A 14,455-nucleotide genomic window follows, 5' to 3' on the forward strand; every position below is an offset into this window, starting at 1 on the left:
AATTTTTGAAAAAAAAAAGTGTCACTAGCCTGTACTCCTGGAGCTAAGCGCTGATTCCGCTCGCACACATTAAAACGTAACGGACATTGTTGCCAAGACAACCCAAACAATGAGCGTGAACTTTATGTAACTAAACGCTAGACCAAGAAGTTTCAGGTTTTACTGTATAAGTTTATTCTATTCCTCTATTGTAAACGACAATGATTCCTCCAGCTGACACGCTGCTGAAATACGACAATCCAGTTCTGGTCAACAAAAGCACAGACAGAAAATCACCAAAGGTGAGTTTATCGAGCCAGCCGTGTTTATGGCACAAGTCTCAGGGATAGATTTGAGATTAATGTAAAAGTTATGCTATCCAAGATCCCGAGAGTCTGATTAAAGCTTAATGCAATTATACTTACATCCACTAATATATTTGCATGCATACACAGTTACAAGGTGGTTCTGTAAGGTGTATTTTATAATAGATTTACGAAAATGTATCAGTCATTTAAAAAAATCAAATCAGGGTAATAATATGTTTGTCTGATAGTTTATGAAACATCTGTCACTACAGGGACGCCCTTTGAAAGTAAGCCCTCAGCAGCCCATTGACTCTACACCTGTTCCACCACCTCCTAAACCAAAATCAGCATCTGCTGAGGCTACTAAGCAGGAAAATGAGGAGCTCCTCAATTCAATCCTCCCACCCAGGTAGAGTTTTTTCTATCCATAGCGTGTTCTTCAGCAAGTTCAGAACTTTACAAATTTTCCTCTTACAGGGAGTGGATGGAGGGAAACCAACTGTGGGTGCAGAAAGTATCCAGTACACCTTGTACGAGAGCAGATGTGTTGCACCTAGAAGAACTCCTAAACACAAAACTGCAGCAAAGACAGGCCAAAGAAACAGGAATCTGCCCTGTCCGCAGGGAGCTCTATTCCCAGTGTTTTGGTAAGGAAGAAGCTGAGATGTTGCTGATTATAGAAGGTAGAATCAATACACATAAATACAATAAATCACATAAGTTTTTTTGTCATTCTTTTTCTTTTGAGATGAATTACTCAGACAGGTAACCATCAACTGCGCTGAGAGGGGTATGCTATTGTGGCTGGTCAGAGATGAGATTCAGATGACCATTGCTGCCTACCAGACCGTGTATGAAAGCAGCATAGCTTACGGCATGAGAAAGGCACTGCAGGCTAAGAAGGGCGAAGCTGATATGAAAAACAGAGTAAGGATATCAGGTTCCTTATGAGTTACAAATACAGGGTCACAATATATATTTTTAATACTAAGCAATTTATAGATGCTGGGAAACTTACTTCGCCACTCATGTAGTTCAGCTGTCATTTAGCTAGGAGTCCAGCAGAGAGCACAATTTCTCTATTTTACAGTTACTGTACAATGACAGTGGCTGCAGTGCTTTTTACAGGATTGACCCTGCATCAATAACAAACTCACACGTATGCGTTGTTATACGGGCAGATTTTGGAGCTAGAGAACGAGAAACAAGAACTGAAGAAGGCGCTGAATGAAGAGAAGGCTAAATGTGAAACAGTTGAGAAGATAGAAGCTGAAAAGCGACAGCTAGAGGAAAAGAGGCACGATGACGAGATCCAGTTCCTAAAGAGAACCAACCAACAGCTTAAGGTGACTTTTTCAATTACATATCAGAGAATAATTCTTGTAGATTGTGTTGTCTAAAGATTTCTTAACCACCCCTTTTTTCTTTTCAGGCTCAACTGGAAGAGATAATTGCACCAAAGAAGTAAAAAAACAAAAACAAACAAACACTTAGCTGGCATTTCTCTGTACAAGATTGTGTTCACTTGTAATTCATCTTATTGCTTAATGATACATTAAAGTAAAAACTTAGTGTAATTTACAAATGTTTTATTGTTCTGGCATAACAAGTACACTTCAAACAACTACTGCACATTGCTCTTGAACGTCAAGAGAGCAGTACACTTGTATATGATGAATGAAATGTCATTCAAATACAGTTCTGCACTGAGGGGACAAAGTTACAACAGTCATGAAGATAAGGCATCAAGTTGATTAAGACCACCTTAGTGTTCCACCTTCTGCCAACCTTTTTTTATCCCAATAAAAATAGCTTCAGGCTAATTTAGATACAGATTTCTTACATGTGTGTTTTATTTTATTCAACTCCAGTCTAGTGCTTCGATTTCTTGGTATTTTGACCTTCTGTGCCTGATGCTGGGATTTTTTTGTTCTTGTTCTTCACATTGTGAGTTTCATAATAACGTACGCCAACTTTCTTCGTCCTCTGAGCACGATCCATTGCTCTTCTCTGTAGAGAAAGAAAAGAGAAACAGAAGAGGAAAAAAAGTGAAATCTTCTTCTAAAAAAGACCAGAGCTTTTCATTTCCAATGTTACATCAGTAAGAAGAACATTCACCAGAGAAATCTGGCCTGTTTGACATCAGAGAGAACAAACACCGCATACCTGTTTAGACGTGAGTCTGTTCGGCTGGGCCAGGTCCTCACCCTCCTCAGCTTTCCTCTTTTTACCCCTCTGGTTTGGAGCTGAATTCAAAGAAAGATGAACAGATCTGATGTCACTGCCTGAATGTTAACTTGACGTACCCATTCAAATCTAAAGTTTGTGCAAAATATCAAGTTGATAAATATCAGTAATTGATTATTCTGTTGGAACTGCAGAAGGTTTATTGGACCTTAACCACATCTGATAAAGCCTTTCCCAAATTATTTTTACATCCAGAACCATACAAAGTCATAACAAACAAGCTGACTGACTACCTTTCTTCTGTGCTTGCTTAGTCGCTGCTGACTGTTTAGTCTTGATGTCTGTGAACACTTTGTCAGAAAGCGCCTTAGGTATCCTGTCCAAAGAAATGGAAAAAAGTAAATCATTACAAAACAAGGCAAACAGTTTATCCCTGTTGGGGTCAGCTGAAATGAACAGTAATTAAATTAGGCTCAGATTAACTATACAGCGGTTACTTGACTTTGTTCTTCAGTGTGTGCTGAAATTCAACACAAGCATTAAAGAACACAAAAGACACAAACGTTATGGCATCAAAATGATCACTGCTAGTCATCAGCAGCTTCAAGGATGGTTAGCACGGACCACCTAAAATGCGTGGCATCTCTATGTCTGACAACTTCACATTACGTTACTGGACGAAACACAATGGTGGCAGTACACAAGACAAAGAAAATATGCGAGTGAGGTTTGGGCTTGAGCAGACTGACCGGATTGCAGAGAAGCGATTGGATTTGGCTCGGTCCAGAAACTGCTTGTACTTGGCGATTTTCACATCCAGCTCACGTATGACCTCCCGTGAACTCTTGCTGCCGTTTGTCTTTTCAGTCTGAGAGGTTGTGGGCTCAGAGATGTCAGTCACTTCATCAGCTGGTTCAACGCTTGTCGCATCTTCCTCTTTGCCTTCGTTTTCCTCTGTGCCCTCATCTTCCTCACCATCAGAGCCAGAAAAATCTGACATGTCCAGATCAGGCATGTCCATGGGAACTAAGTCTTCCTCGCTGAACTCTGGAGCCACACTGATTTTGCCAAAGTTTTGTCTGACATTAGCCAGAATCTTCTGGACCTGTTCCTTCTGTCTCTGCTGTTCTTCCTCACGTTCCTCTGAGATGGCGTCCGGATTGTCTGGTTGTTCCTTCTGCACATGCTCTACTACCTCCGACGGTCCTGCAACTGGCAGTGGCTTCTCATCCTAGCGAAAACACAGCAATAAAAACAGGTTTACACTGAGGGCACAGTTTGGTGCGCTTAAAAAGCCCTAGAGAGAAATTCAGTGTAATCTTACCTCTTGATCTCCTTCAGGTCCAGGGGGTTTCACAAAGAAGGGGATACGTCCTCTCTGCCAGTCATTCAATACCATTTTAGAGACTGTGGCGAGATCTGGCTCACCGCCCTGTACAAAAACAAGAAGAGATTGCTAAGACATCTTAAGACTTAGTGATTTAAAGCTGAAGTAGGCAGCAATAAATAAATACATTTAAAAAATATATATATATCTAGTGTTTCAGAGGCAGCTGTAGCCCTGCAGCTCTTCTGGACTCTATTTTCAGACTTAAACATTTGGCAGTGAAAGGAGAGAGTCCAAGCAGAAAGAAAGTTTGGCGGTACAATCAGTTAAGCAGAGAGTTTCCATCTGGTAAATAAGAGCTCATCGTGTCCTATGTGGAGAATGAAGTGAATGTAACTTTTTTAAATGCATACACAGCACATACATAAGACCCAAGCTCTTCAGGGGGGGAGGGCTGTTTTTGTTTCAGTCCTGCCTTCTCTAGATTTCTGCCTACGCCATATTTCAGAGAAAATGTCAAGACAGTACAGCATTTTTAGAGAGAAATAAGGCTCAAGGTGAGTCCTAAATTCAAATACATGGGAGAAATGTGCAACAATGAAGTTGGTAGGAACACAACTTTAAGGGGAAAAATGTTTGTAAAACCTGCTTTTGCAGCAAAGTCAGCAGTCATTAACTTCCCCACAAAACTACACAGAGGCATTAAAACACTTGTTTCTAGAAAAACAGCACAATAAATACCCAAGCTGAAAAGTAAACCTTAACCATTACCTCTTACACATACAATGAGTTAAAATGCTCCATTGTAGCTATAAAATTATATATTTTTTATATCATCAGAACTTATAAAGCAAATGTTTGGAAAAAATATACAAAGCAGTTTTCAAGTATAGCCTCTAAATAAGAAAATGAACCTTCAAAAGTTTCCCTGTGCGAAACGCCAGTTTCTCAAGAAAGTCATCAGCACAGTTCCAAGTAGGGATGCGGTAGGTCTTCTGAATGTATTCTGGTTTGGCCCGCTCCAGTACTGCACCGATGTGCTCCTCTGGGTTCTTGATCTTTTCCACTTGAACCTTTGCAAAAAGGGGAAAGAAAAAGATGAGTACTTTAAGACGTGAACGTGCAACCTTTCAGTTACGCTGACTTTAAGGGTGAAATGCTGAACCTCGGATGCCCCACAAGGATCCCGAGGATCAGAAATAGAGCAGATAAAGACATTTTTAAAAACAGTTGGGTATTAGTATGATGAAGCCCAAACCACTTTAAAGTCTCAGTTCGTTATTCCCCGAATCCTCGAGACTGTTAAAAATACAACATTAACAGTTCGGTGAATTACCGTAAATGTCGGGCTATAAGCCGCTACTTTTTGCACAAGCTTTGAACCCTGCGGCTTTTAGTCAGGTGCGGCTTTTCTATGGATTGTCCATGATTTTTGTCATATCGTAAGACGATTTGTTTTGTGTGTTCCGCTGTTGTACGGCACTACGTTGCCTGGCGGAAGGATCGGGGTTCAAGAGTGGTATGTTAGTCACATGTCCGTCCGCCAGGCAACGTAGTGCCGTACGAAGTAGCGCGAAAAACAAACTTCAAAGTAGCGCTACGCGTTCAGCGGGAGTCGTGGATGATGAGCGGCGATAAACTTGCAAGTTATGCCCAAAAAGCAAGTTATGCCCAACTCCACCGGTGGATTCTGACAGCGTGGAAAAGTGTGAAAACATCCACGATCACCAACGGATTTTGAAGGGCTGGACTGCTGCATGATGGAGAGGAGGACACCGCCACGGCCCTTCTGAGGGTGTTCGACTCTGACACTGACAATGAGGATTTCTTTGGTTTTGAAAGTGACAACGAAGGAGAGAAGAAGAGTGGATGACGAAGCCATCCTGAGCCTGTTTGTATCCGACACTGGAGAAGAGGACTTTGGTGGTTTTAGTGCGTAGGAAGAAGAGAAAGATGGTGGTGAATGACTGACTTTTCTTCTTGTTAAAGCTGTGTCACTGCACCTGAGCCTAAAAGGTAGTCCGAATCTATTGTTCTGGTGTGCTGTAGGTTATTGTTATGTACTACATGTGCAAATATGTACCCATAACTTGTTTTTCAAAATATTAATAAAAGTGATGTCTCCAAACAGCCATCTCTTTCCTGACAATTCCCTTTGTGCATATTCTCTTACATATGATAAGTCAACATTGAAACACCTGCGGCTTTTGGTCAGGTGCGGCTAATGTATGTACAAAACAGGATTTTCCCCTGATTTTAGCTTGTGCGGCTAATATTTAGGTGCGCTTTGTAGTCCGGGAAATACGGTATACTAAGTTACCAGGACACCATTTCTCGGATCTGTGCTTAGATTTTCAGATGTTATTGTTTTTCCTAGTTTTATGGGAAGTCCAAATAAATTCACCCTTCTTATTATACTGCAGTGGCAGACATTAAAAAACTCAAATTAATTAATAAAAAAAAAAAAAATCAATTGGAATAAACTTTAAAAAACAGACTTACTACTCCTTTCAAAACAATATCAGATTCACTGTCTTCTGAGGGGTAGACAACACCAGGGCAGTCAATGAGGAAGATGCGCCTCATCAAAGTGATGTACTGCCACACCTTAAACAAAAGAGAGAGAAAGATTAACGCTGTATGTGTGGTCCATAAAATTCTGTTTCACAAACGATGAGAAACACATTTCACCTTGTTGGTATCATTTGATATAAAATCTTAAAACAAGGAAAAACTGCTGAAAGAATTATAAGTGGGAAAGCAAAATGTACGTGATCTATGAAAGTGCTACGGATCATAACCTTGTTTGGCTTTCGTAATTGCTGAGTATGTGCTGAGAATAAAACACAAGGTGGGAAATAAAGCACTGCTGGCCACAGGCCTATGAGAGTCACTGGATAGGTGTGCAGAAAAACTGCTCAGTTACAGTCCAAGCTTACAATTTTGGCTCTAAAGGTAAAGCCATTTTCCCCTGACTTTCCCCTTGACCGGTCTTTGTACGCCAAGGTTTCAACCCTTCATTTGTTTCCAAAAAGGATAAACAGATGAAGAGAGAGGAAATGAAGGATAAAAAATGGTTGTTTTTACTCTTTTACTCTCCACTTAGTTTTTCAGTTATATTTTTAAAAACAGAGGGTAGACTGCTTCTGTTATTGAAGCCATCAACATTAAGCAGCAACGGGACTTTGACTAAACCCAAAATATAATCATGTGAACCTAACTACTGTATAGTTAATACGATACATTGATTTTACCTTCGTTTCTCCAGCGAGGGGTGCAACATTGCAAACCTTCTTTGACCTCAGAGTGTTGATGATCGAGCTTTTTCCAACATTTGGATATCCGATGAAACCCACACTTATTTGTTTTTTGTCTGTGTGGAGCTGCGTGAGGGAAAAATAAAGTCAGGAAGTCTTTGTCTGTCCTCTTTGAAGGGATGTAATTCCTCTGTTGTCTCTTTCAAGCTTTTCTCAAGTATGCTGCCAGGGCAGTCAGGGCAATACATAATCTAATGTTATGGTTGTAACTGTGTGGAACACAGCACAGTTTTGGGACAATGAAGCATTCTTTGTAGTTTAGCCTCTGTAGACCACCACAGTGGATAAAAAAAAAGTGCTTCATTTCAGCTTTAATTCGAGTGGTTTAACAAAAATGCACCGAGTTAAATGTTCAGGAATTACTGCCATTTTTATACACAGTTCCCCATTTTCAGAAGCTGAAAAGTAACCTCAGAAAGACAGCCTGAAGTCTAGAACTAATGGACATCACCAGAGGCTGAATGTCCTTCTTTCACATGGTGTACCAGGCCTTTACTGCAGCTGTCTTCAGCTGCTGCCCTCTTTTGAAAAATAGCTTCAGTTTTGTCTTCTGTAACTCAAAAGCATGTTCATGTTGGGTTGAGATCAGGTGACTGTCTTGGCCAGTGAAGAATATTCCATTGATTTGCCTTGAGAATCTCTTGGGTTTCTTTTGCAGTATGTTTTGGATCATTATCCATTTGCGCAGTGAAGTGCAAATTCATTTTGCTACTTATATCAGCAGTCACATCATCAGTAAACACAAGTGGTCCATGTCCACTGGCAGCCATACATGTCTATGTTATGACATTGCTTCTACTATGTTTGAAATATAATGTGGGATTAATCAGCTCATGCGCTGTTTCTCTCCTTCTCTATACTTTTCTCTATCCATTACTCTGATAAAAGTTCATCTCGGTTTTCAGTGATTTGTTTTCCAGAACTGCGGAGACTCTTTCACATGTCCTCTGATATGGTCTAACCTGCCCTTTTAATGTTTGTAACCAGTGGTTTGTACCTTGTTGTAAATGATCCGAATAAGTTATCTGTTTAATTTGTCATGGAATAACAAAGGAACGGGACTCACCTAACCATGAAACTACCTTTCAGTCAATTAGCCAATTACATTTGAGCCTCTGAAAATGGGGGACTGTATATGGATGTGATTTATAAAAAGTTAATGCAATACTTTTGGTAAACCCCTTGATTTAAAGCAGACAGCCTGTCAATCTTCAGTTACAGCTTGATTGAAACTCCACTGTGGTGGTTTACTGCAGCTAAATTAATATATTGTGTCAATGTAAACTACTTAAAGACCTAAAAGCATATTTTACAGTTTAGTAAAGTGTTTAAAAATCGAAAGGAAATATGATGCAAAACAATAATAATGCACAATTGACAAACCAATGTAGCTTGTCATCAAACAGATATGTTTATTCCAATGTTTGTGATTCTAACATTAACACATTAAATACTGCTCATTAAATGCCTACAGTGTCCCAGCTAACCTAATTAAGCATCAGATATTGTGTTCACAGCTATATACACATTAAGTTGTTACAAATTACTACCAGTTGACAAATCTATTATCTTGCACAACAACATGATGATAAATGTATTTTTTAAAACTCTATATAATAAAACAACTCAAATATTTTATTTGTGAAAGTTTTTGCATTTCGAACAAAAAGCATTTCTTACCTTGCCAAACTGCCTGAGCAGCTGGATGAGAGAGCCCTTACCAAATGAGTTTGTGAGGCTGGCGTGGAAAGCCAAAGTGGGATATTCTTGAGACAGAACAGCCACCCAACGTTTCTGGTTTAACAATGAGCAGAGACCAAGTTTAATACTAAGAAAAGCAACTACAACCAGTCATACAGGAAACCAGGGGGGTGTGCTGTAAATATCTTACCGTGACCCAGGTGGGCACAAGGTCACACTTGTTTAGAACAAAGATCAGATGTTTCCAGGATTTCTCTTTCTTTAGATACGTTTCAATGCTCTTAGACCGTGTTCCCATAGGATCTCGGGCATCCAGCACTTGGATGATGACATCAGATGAGTCAATCACCTGTAAAAATAAAAGAGGACTCGAGAATGACCACACAACACTTTACTGCACTAACATACTACACAAGGTGGAGACGATACCTTGTAAAGTTCTCCCCAGATTCTCTTGGACTGACCCTTTTTGAAAATCTCCTCACGTGCTTCCGCCCTTTAGTGAATAAAAAAGTAGCAGGGATTTAACGACACTTTAAATGCATTTAAAAATGCATTTAAAAACAAAAAAAAACAAAGAAAGAAGAAACAAAAAGAAAATTCTTACCGGACCCCTGTGTCCTCGGTAACCAGGTCTTTGTCATTTTCTGCATTATAACTTAGGGCTGAGGCCTCAGCTTGCTCTACAAGGTCCTTGACATCGCCCACAACAAGACTGGGCCTCTTCCTTTGAGCCTTAGGTCCAAAAGTGTTCTCAAAACCCTCCGTGTCTAGAATGTGAACCTTAGAGTTCTGCAATTATAGAAAGATAGAACATTTTGTGATAAAAAAAAAAAAGTTTTTATATTAACAGTGAATAGCTCTGCCAGCAATATACTTACAGCAGGACCTTATATCATTTATTTACAAAATCAGATAGAATTATGACTGTGGTTTTATTAAGTTTGGACTTTGTTCTTTCCAGCATGAACAACACACTTAAAGGATCCAGATGTTGAAGCTGGACTGCAAAATCCATTTAAATTTAACATTATCATGCTGTATTTAAGCAGAGAGGAAACATAAAGCTCTTTTTTTTCCAATGTTAAAACACAGTTTGTGATACAGTCACAAACAGCTCTCCAACAGTTTCAGTCAGAAACACACAATAAATGAATATATTAAACAGAACACCCAAATATGCGACAAAGCCAGTGAAACAGCAAAGACTATGCCAGTGCTGATTAAGTGTTCCAGCGATCTTAAAACACACGCCATACCTCTATTGCAAAACTGCCACGAGGGGTGGAGGAGCAGGTTAGTCAGAAACAACACTGTTTACAGCCTCAGGTCACCTCAACTATCTGCCAAGAGGTCCTACAAAGCACTCTGGTTGTTTGAAAACACATTTTTCTGACTGAACCACTGGCTCTTGCTTAATTTGTCTGCCTTTTGGAGCAATATCATTCCACTGGTCATTCAGTGATCATACATTAAGATTACAGAGCACTTTCATACTTTACTAGCACTTCTGTGCCATTTAGTTACATAATTGTAATATTAATAAAAATAATAAAAGGTCATCTTCTGGTAACCCGGTGATGAATTAAGAGATTATTTTGAACTCTTTCACACTCTAAGAAATGCCTCAACTTCATGAGGGACTATAGCACATGGCACAAGAACAAGAACTGGATTTTATTTAGAACTGTGTTGGTTATGTTGAAGGGAAAAAAAATCCAAGTCTGGATGAAGGCAGCTCTCTCATGCCTAGCGTAAGCCAGTACATTCAGGTTCACAGTAGGGCAGAGGAAAAATTGTATGAGGATTAAAGTGAGTCCTCTTATTCGTCTCACCTCATGAAGCCTCAAGAAAGAGTTTACTCACACAGACGAAAATAGCTATGATCTTTATCTGCATTACTTACTTTAGTCATTATTAAACGCATTCCACTTACTGGTTATTTCCTACTCAAATTTTAAACATGCCACTTGTTAACCCCTTTAAAAGAATCACTCTCTTAATCCCACTGTCGTAAGCAAGTTTAGACCCATGTGCAAAGAGCTATTTATATTTAAGCTTACAGAACACTTTAAATCACATACTTTATTTATTAATAACATAATCTTTGATTTTATTTTTATTTATTTATTTATTTCTTCTTTGGGGGGGGGGGGGGGGGGGGGGGGGGGGGGGGGGTTAAATCCCGTTTTTACTATGCATCACTACGACTGCCCCAGTCAGCTACTGTATCAGAAGATACACCAGACCACAACATCTTATAAAGTAACGTGAAGAAGTGTGTTTGCTAGAGCAGTTTCGGTTGATTTCCCCCCCCCCACATGTAGCCCTTTACCTTTGATGTCTGCCTGCTTCGCTGAAATAAAAATAGGATACCCCAAAATACCCTGCAGCTGATTTACTTCAAATCCATGGAAACTTATCCTTTTAGCCTCAGCACGAACCACATTATTAGTTTCTCTTTTATTGAGGGTGCGTTGCTTATTAATGTTTGAAATAATGCAATGTCTAAGTTATTTTTAGACTCCTTACATTCTCAGCTGACCAAACAGCCTTACTTGCAAAGACAGCTATCTAATATTAAGTTATTCCTTTCTTCTGCGGCCTTGTTCTTTAAACATTAATTTTGTCACAGGCTCTGTGCCGACTTTCAGGTACACTCCATCCACACGGAAATAGAAAGCAGTGTCAGATGAAGTACACTCCCTGGCATCTGCAGTTTCAGAATCAGAAGACTTTATTCACCCCCAAGAGGCAATTAAGAAGTTGCCTGTAAAACTCTGAGAAAGCAAGCTTAATAAATGCTGCCATTATACTGTTATCAATGCAATGCACTTTATTTTGCCAGGCTATTAACACATACTTGGAAAAGTGATATATTACATCCATCCTTGCTGACCTTTATTAAAATTCTGAGGTAGCCGATAAAGACTCGCCTCCACACCACAGCTGGAACCACCTAACTCCCCATGTGCTGCTGTTAGAGATCCTGGAAGGCTTACTTGTGTTTTCTTACTGCAGTAGTTGGCCTTTGTTGTCTGGGTCCCTACGCCCAGTAATGCCATGGTTAGACATCTCAGGCAAGCAAACTGTGTGTCCTCTTTTAAATCTCTTGTTTTTGTTTTTTACCCTTGTTGGCACAATTTGTTGTTTTGCTATTATTTTGTTATCATGTTTAGATCCCAAGGTTTGCATTTTAATTATACAGTTAGGTCTATACCTGACAGCGTTTCACATCCAGTTATTATTATTTATTTTTTCTGAGCCTCTGAAAATGGAAGACTATGGATAAAAATACATGTAATTCCTAAACAACAAATTCAATATTTTTTGTTAAACTCCTTGAATTAAGATGTCACCTCTGCAATTCAAACACATCTCAACTGCTTCATTTTAATTTCAGTGTGTTGGTGGTGACTGTTCATAACAATACATACATATATAATAAAAATCTTACAAGAATAAGCTTTAAAGCCTTTATACTCACATGGGCTTTGACTCTATCGTGCAAAAGGGACATAGGCAATTTGCTTTGTCTCATCACCACACGATATGGATCCTTCTTTACTGCCTCCATCTCCTCCTGGAATTTCTGGAGGGATGACTGCTTGATCACACGGGTATTTGCTTAAATACAGAGTATAGAAATATGGGATAGTCATATAATAAGAATAAAAATGATATGGTATTATTGTAGTGAACATTTTATTTTTACAAATTCAACTGACAATATTTCAAACAAGAGCAACATATGAGCAAATGGTATTACCTCCAATTTAATTAATTTACAGTATACACTATAACATACACAACAGTAAAGACATTTCTCACCAAACCATTTGATGTTAGGTTCAACTCTGGCAACAGTTCCCGGAGCTACTGTGGACTGGTACTGTAAAGGTTTGACGACTTTTCCACGGCTATCACTGTGGACAAAAGATCTCTTTAATTCTTGACACATCACTTACGGTACATTGTAACAGTAAACTATATCAATAAAAAAGAAAAGAAAAATATTTGCTTACCATCTTTGTTTTTGTCTGTACATATTCAGGCGCTTGATAGTGGCTCGGTCCCTCATGTTGTTTCCACCAGCACCTTTGGCTCGATCTGTCGAATAAATTTATGTTTACTTTAACGGCTCATTAACGAAACCCACATGTTATTACAATGCACTTACTTGTTAGTCAATTTATTGCAAGGGAAATACCATATTTATAATCTGATTTTTTTTAAGGACCGTGCAACAACATTCATGTTTTATTACCTTAAACAGTTTTAAATGTGCTGAACAAATGACTGGGTTTCAGTGTAAGGTGCCGGTATAGTGCTGTTAACAGCTTATACAAACACGTAACTTTATAATTCCTATCAAGATATACTGCATTGCTAGTTATGACTACTAACCAGACACACCGTACACGTTCATTTTTAAAGGAGCATCATTTTCCACCCCAAGATTGCAGCTCAGATTTTACCGTAAATATGTTTAACTTTCATAAAACAGGTGTTTGACACGACAAAACTTAAAAGGCTATATCTTCCTACAGTACGCAACAGTGTAAGTTAAGTTTTAGATTCATCACACCGCTGTGAAGTCTTATTTTGATACGCAACGCTATTATTATCTAAAATAACGCAAATATGACTTTCTCTGACAATGACTAGCAACAATTAGCATTAGCTGTAAACAAGCAGTTTGGCTAATGGGAGAGTTAGCTCACCGGGGTTGCTGCTGGATGTTGAGGGGTTTATTGAGCTTTTCCCCTTGTACCGTGTCTTCACCATGTTGCCCTCTTACTCGGTAAAGCCTTCCACAGAAAAAAAATACGAAGGTGTCTGAACGGCGATGTTTTGTTGCCGTTATTCCCCTCAGCTCGAAAATGTACACCCTACACGTGTTCTTAGGGTGAACAGGAAGGACATCATCAATAGAGCGACGGAGGTGAGAACCAATCAGAAAGCTCCTGCGTGCGTACTTAGGCTGTGTCCCAATTCAGGGTCTGCACGCTTGAAGTACGCGCACTACGCGTACTACGTACGGTGCGTACTATAAGTACGAGAAGTGCGGAAGTGAGAGTCTTGTGAAATGGGACGGTCTGGCCTTCGTCGCGCTGTTCAGGTTGCCTAGCAACCATGATACTAACCGCGAGAAACGCGAGATAGTATGACATAAATGAAGGAGAAAAATGTTTTGTTGGTCATTTGGTCATTCATTTTTGTCATGACATAACTTTGATTAGTTGAGTATCTGAGGCTGAGACTACGGGACTGTAAAACATGATTGTTGGGCTTCATTTCTGTACTGAACAGTCAGTTCAAGAGTAGTTAGTAAATAACAATTAGCTCTTGTTGTTCATGAGACTAAAGTCATCTCACTGTGGTAATGTAAATATAATATGGCCAATATTATAGTATTGTCAGATATATATATATATATATATATATATATATATATATATATATATATATATATATATATATATATATATATATAAAACAAATTTCCCACGTGTGGGACTAATAAAGGTTATCTTATCTTATCTTTTATATATATACATATATATATATATATATATATATATATATATATATATATATATATATATATATATATATATATATATATATATATA

At 38.8% G+C, this 14,455-nt stretch overlaps 2 protein-coding genes across 2 annotated transcripts; one reads left to right on the forward strand and one right to left on the reverse strand.

Moving 5' to 3' along the window:
* The first annotated feature begins 32 nt into the window (after positions 1 to 32).
* On the forward strand, positions 33 to 2,120 carry dnali1 (dynein, axonemal, light intermediate chain 1). The gene is made up of 6 exons (XM_026184294.1): positions 33 to 281; positions 560 to 696; positions 765 to 934; positions 1,036 to 1,214; positions 1,469 to 1,633; positions 1,720 to 2,120. Exons 1-6 carry the CDS (start codon positions 201 to 203, stop codon positions 1,753 to 1,755), a joined length of 768 nt encoding a protein of 255 aa, XP_026040079.1. The 5' UTR covers positions 33 to 200; the 3' UTR covers positions 1,756 to 2,120.
* gnl2 (G protein nucleolar 2) lies at positions 1,862 to 13,778 on the reverse strand. Its single transcript, XM_026184292.1, has 16 exons — positions 13,544 to 13,778; positions 12,845 to 12,929; positions 12,651 to 12,745; positions 12,307 to 12,446; positions 9,427 to 9,611; positions 9,249 to 9,315; positions 9,010 to 9,168; positions 8,799 to 8,912; positions 7,056 to 7,184; positions 6,304 to 6,408; positions 4,716 to 4,874; positions 3,799 to 3,906; positions 3,224 to 3,705; positions 2,768 to 2,850; positions 2,454 to 2,533; positions 1,862 to 2,297 (listed from the first exon to the last, which is right to left on the reverse strand). Exons 1-16 carry the CDS (start codon positions 13,605 to 13,607, stop codon positions 2,160 to 2,162), a joined length of 2,193 nt encoding a protein of 730 aa, XP_026040077.1. The 5' UTR covers positions 13,608 to 13,778; the 3' UTR covers positions 1,862 to 2,159.
* Positions 13,779 to 14,455: the final 677 nt, after the last annotated feature.

Source organism: Astatotilapia calliptera, chromosome 11 (genome assembly GCF_900246225.1).
Source record: "Astatotilapia calliptera chromosome 11, fAstCal1.2, whole genome shotgun sequence".
Taxonomy (NCBI): domain Eukaryota; kingdom Metazoa; phylum Chordata; class Actinopteri; order Cichliformes; family Cichlidae; genus Astatotilapia; species Astatotilapia calliptera.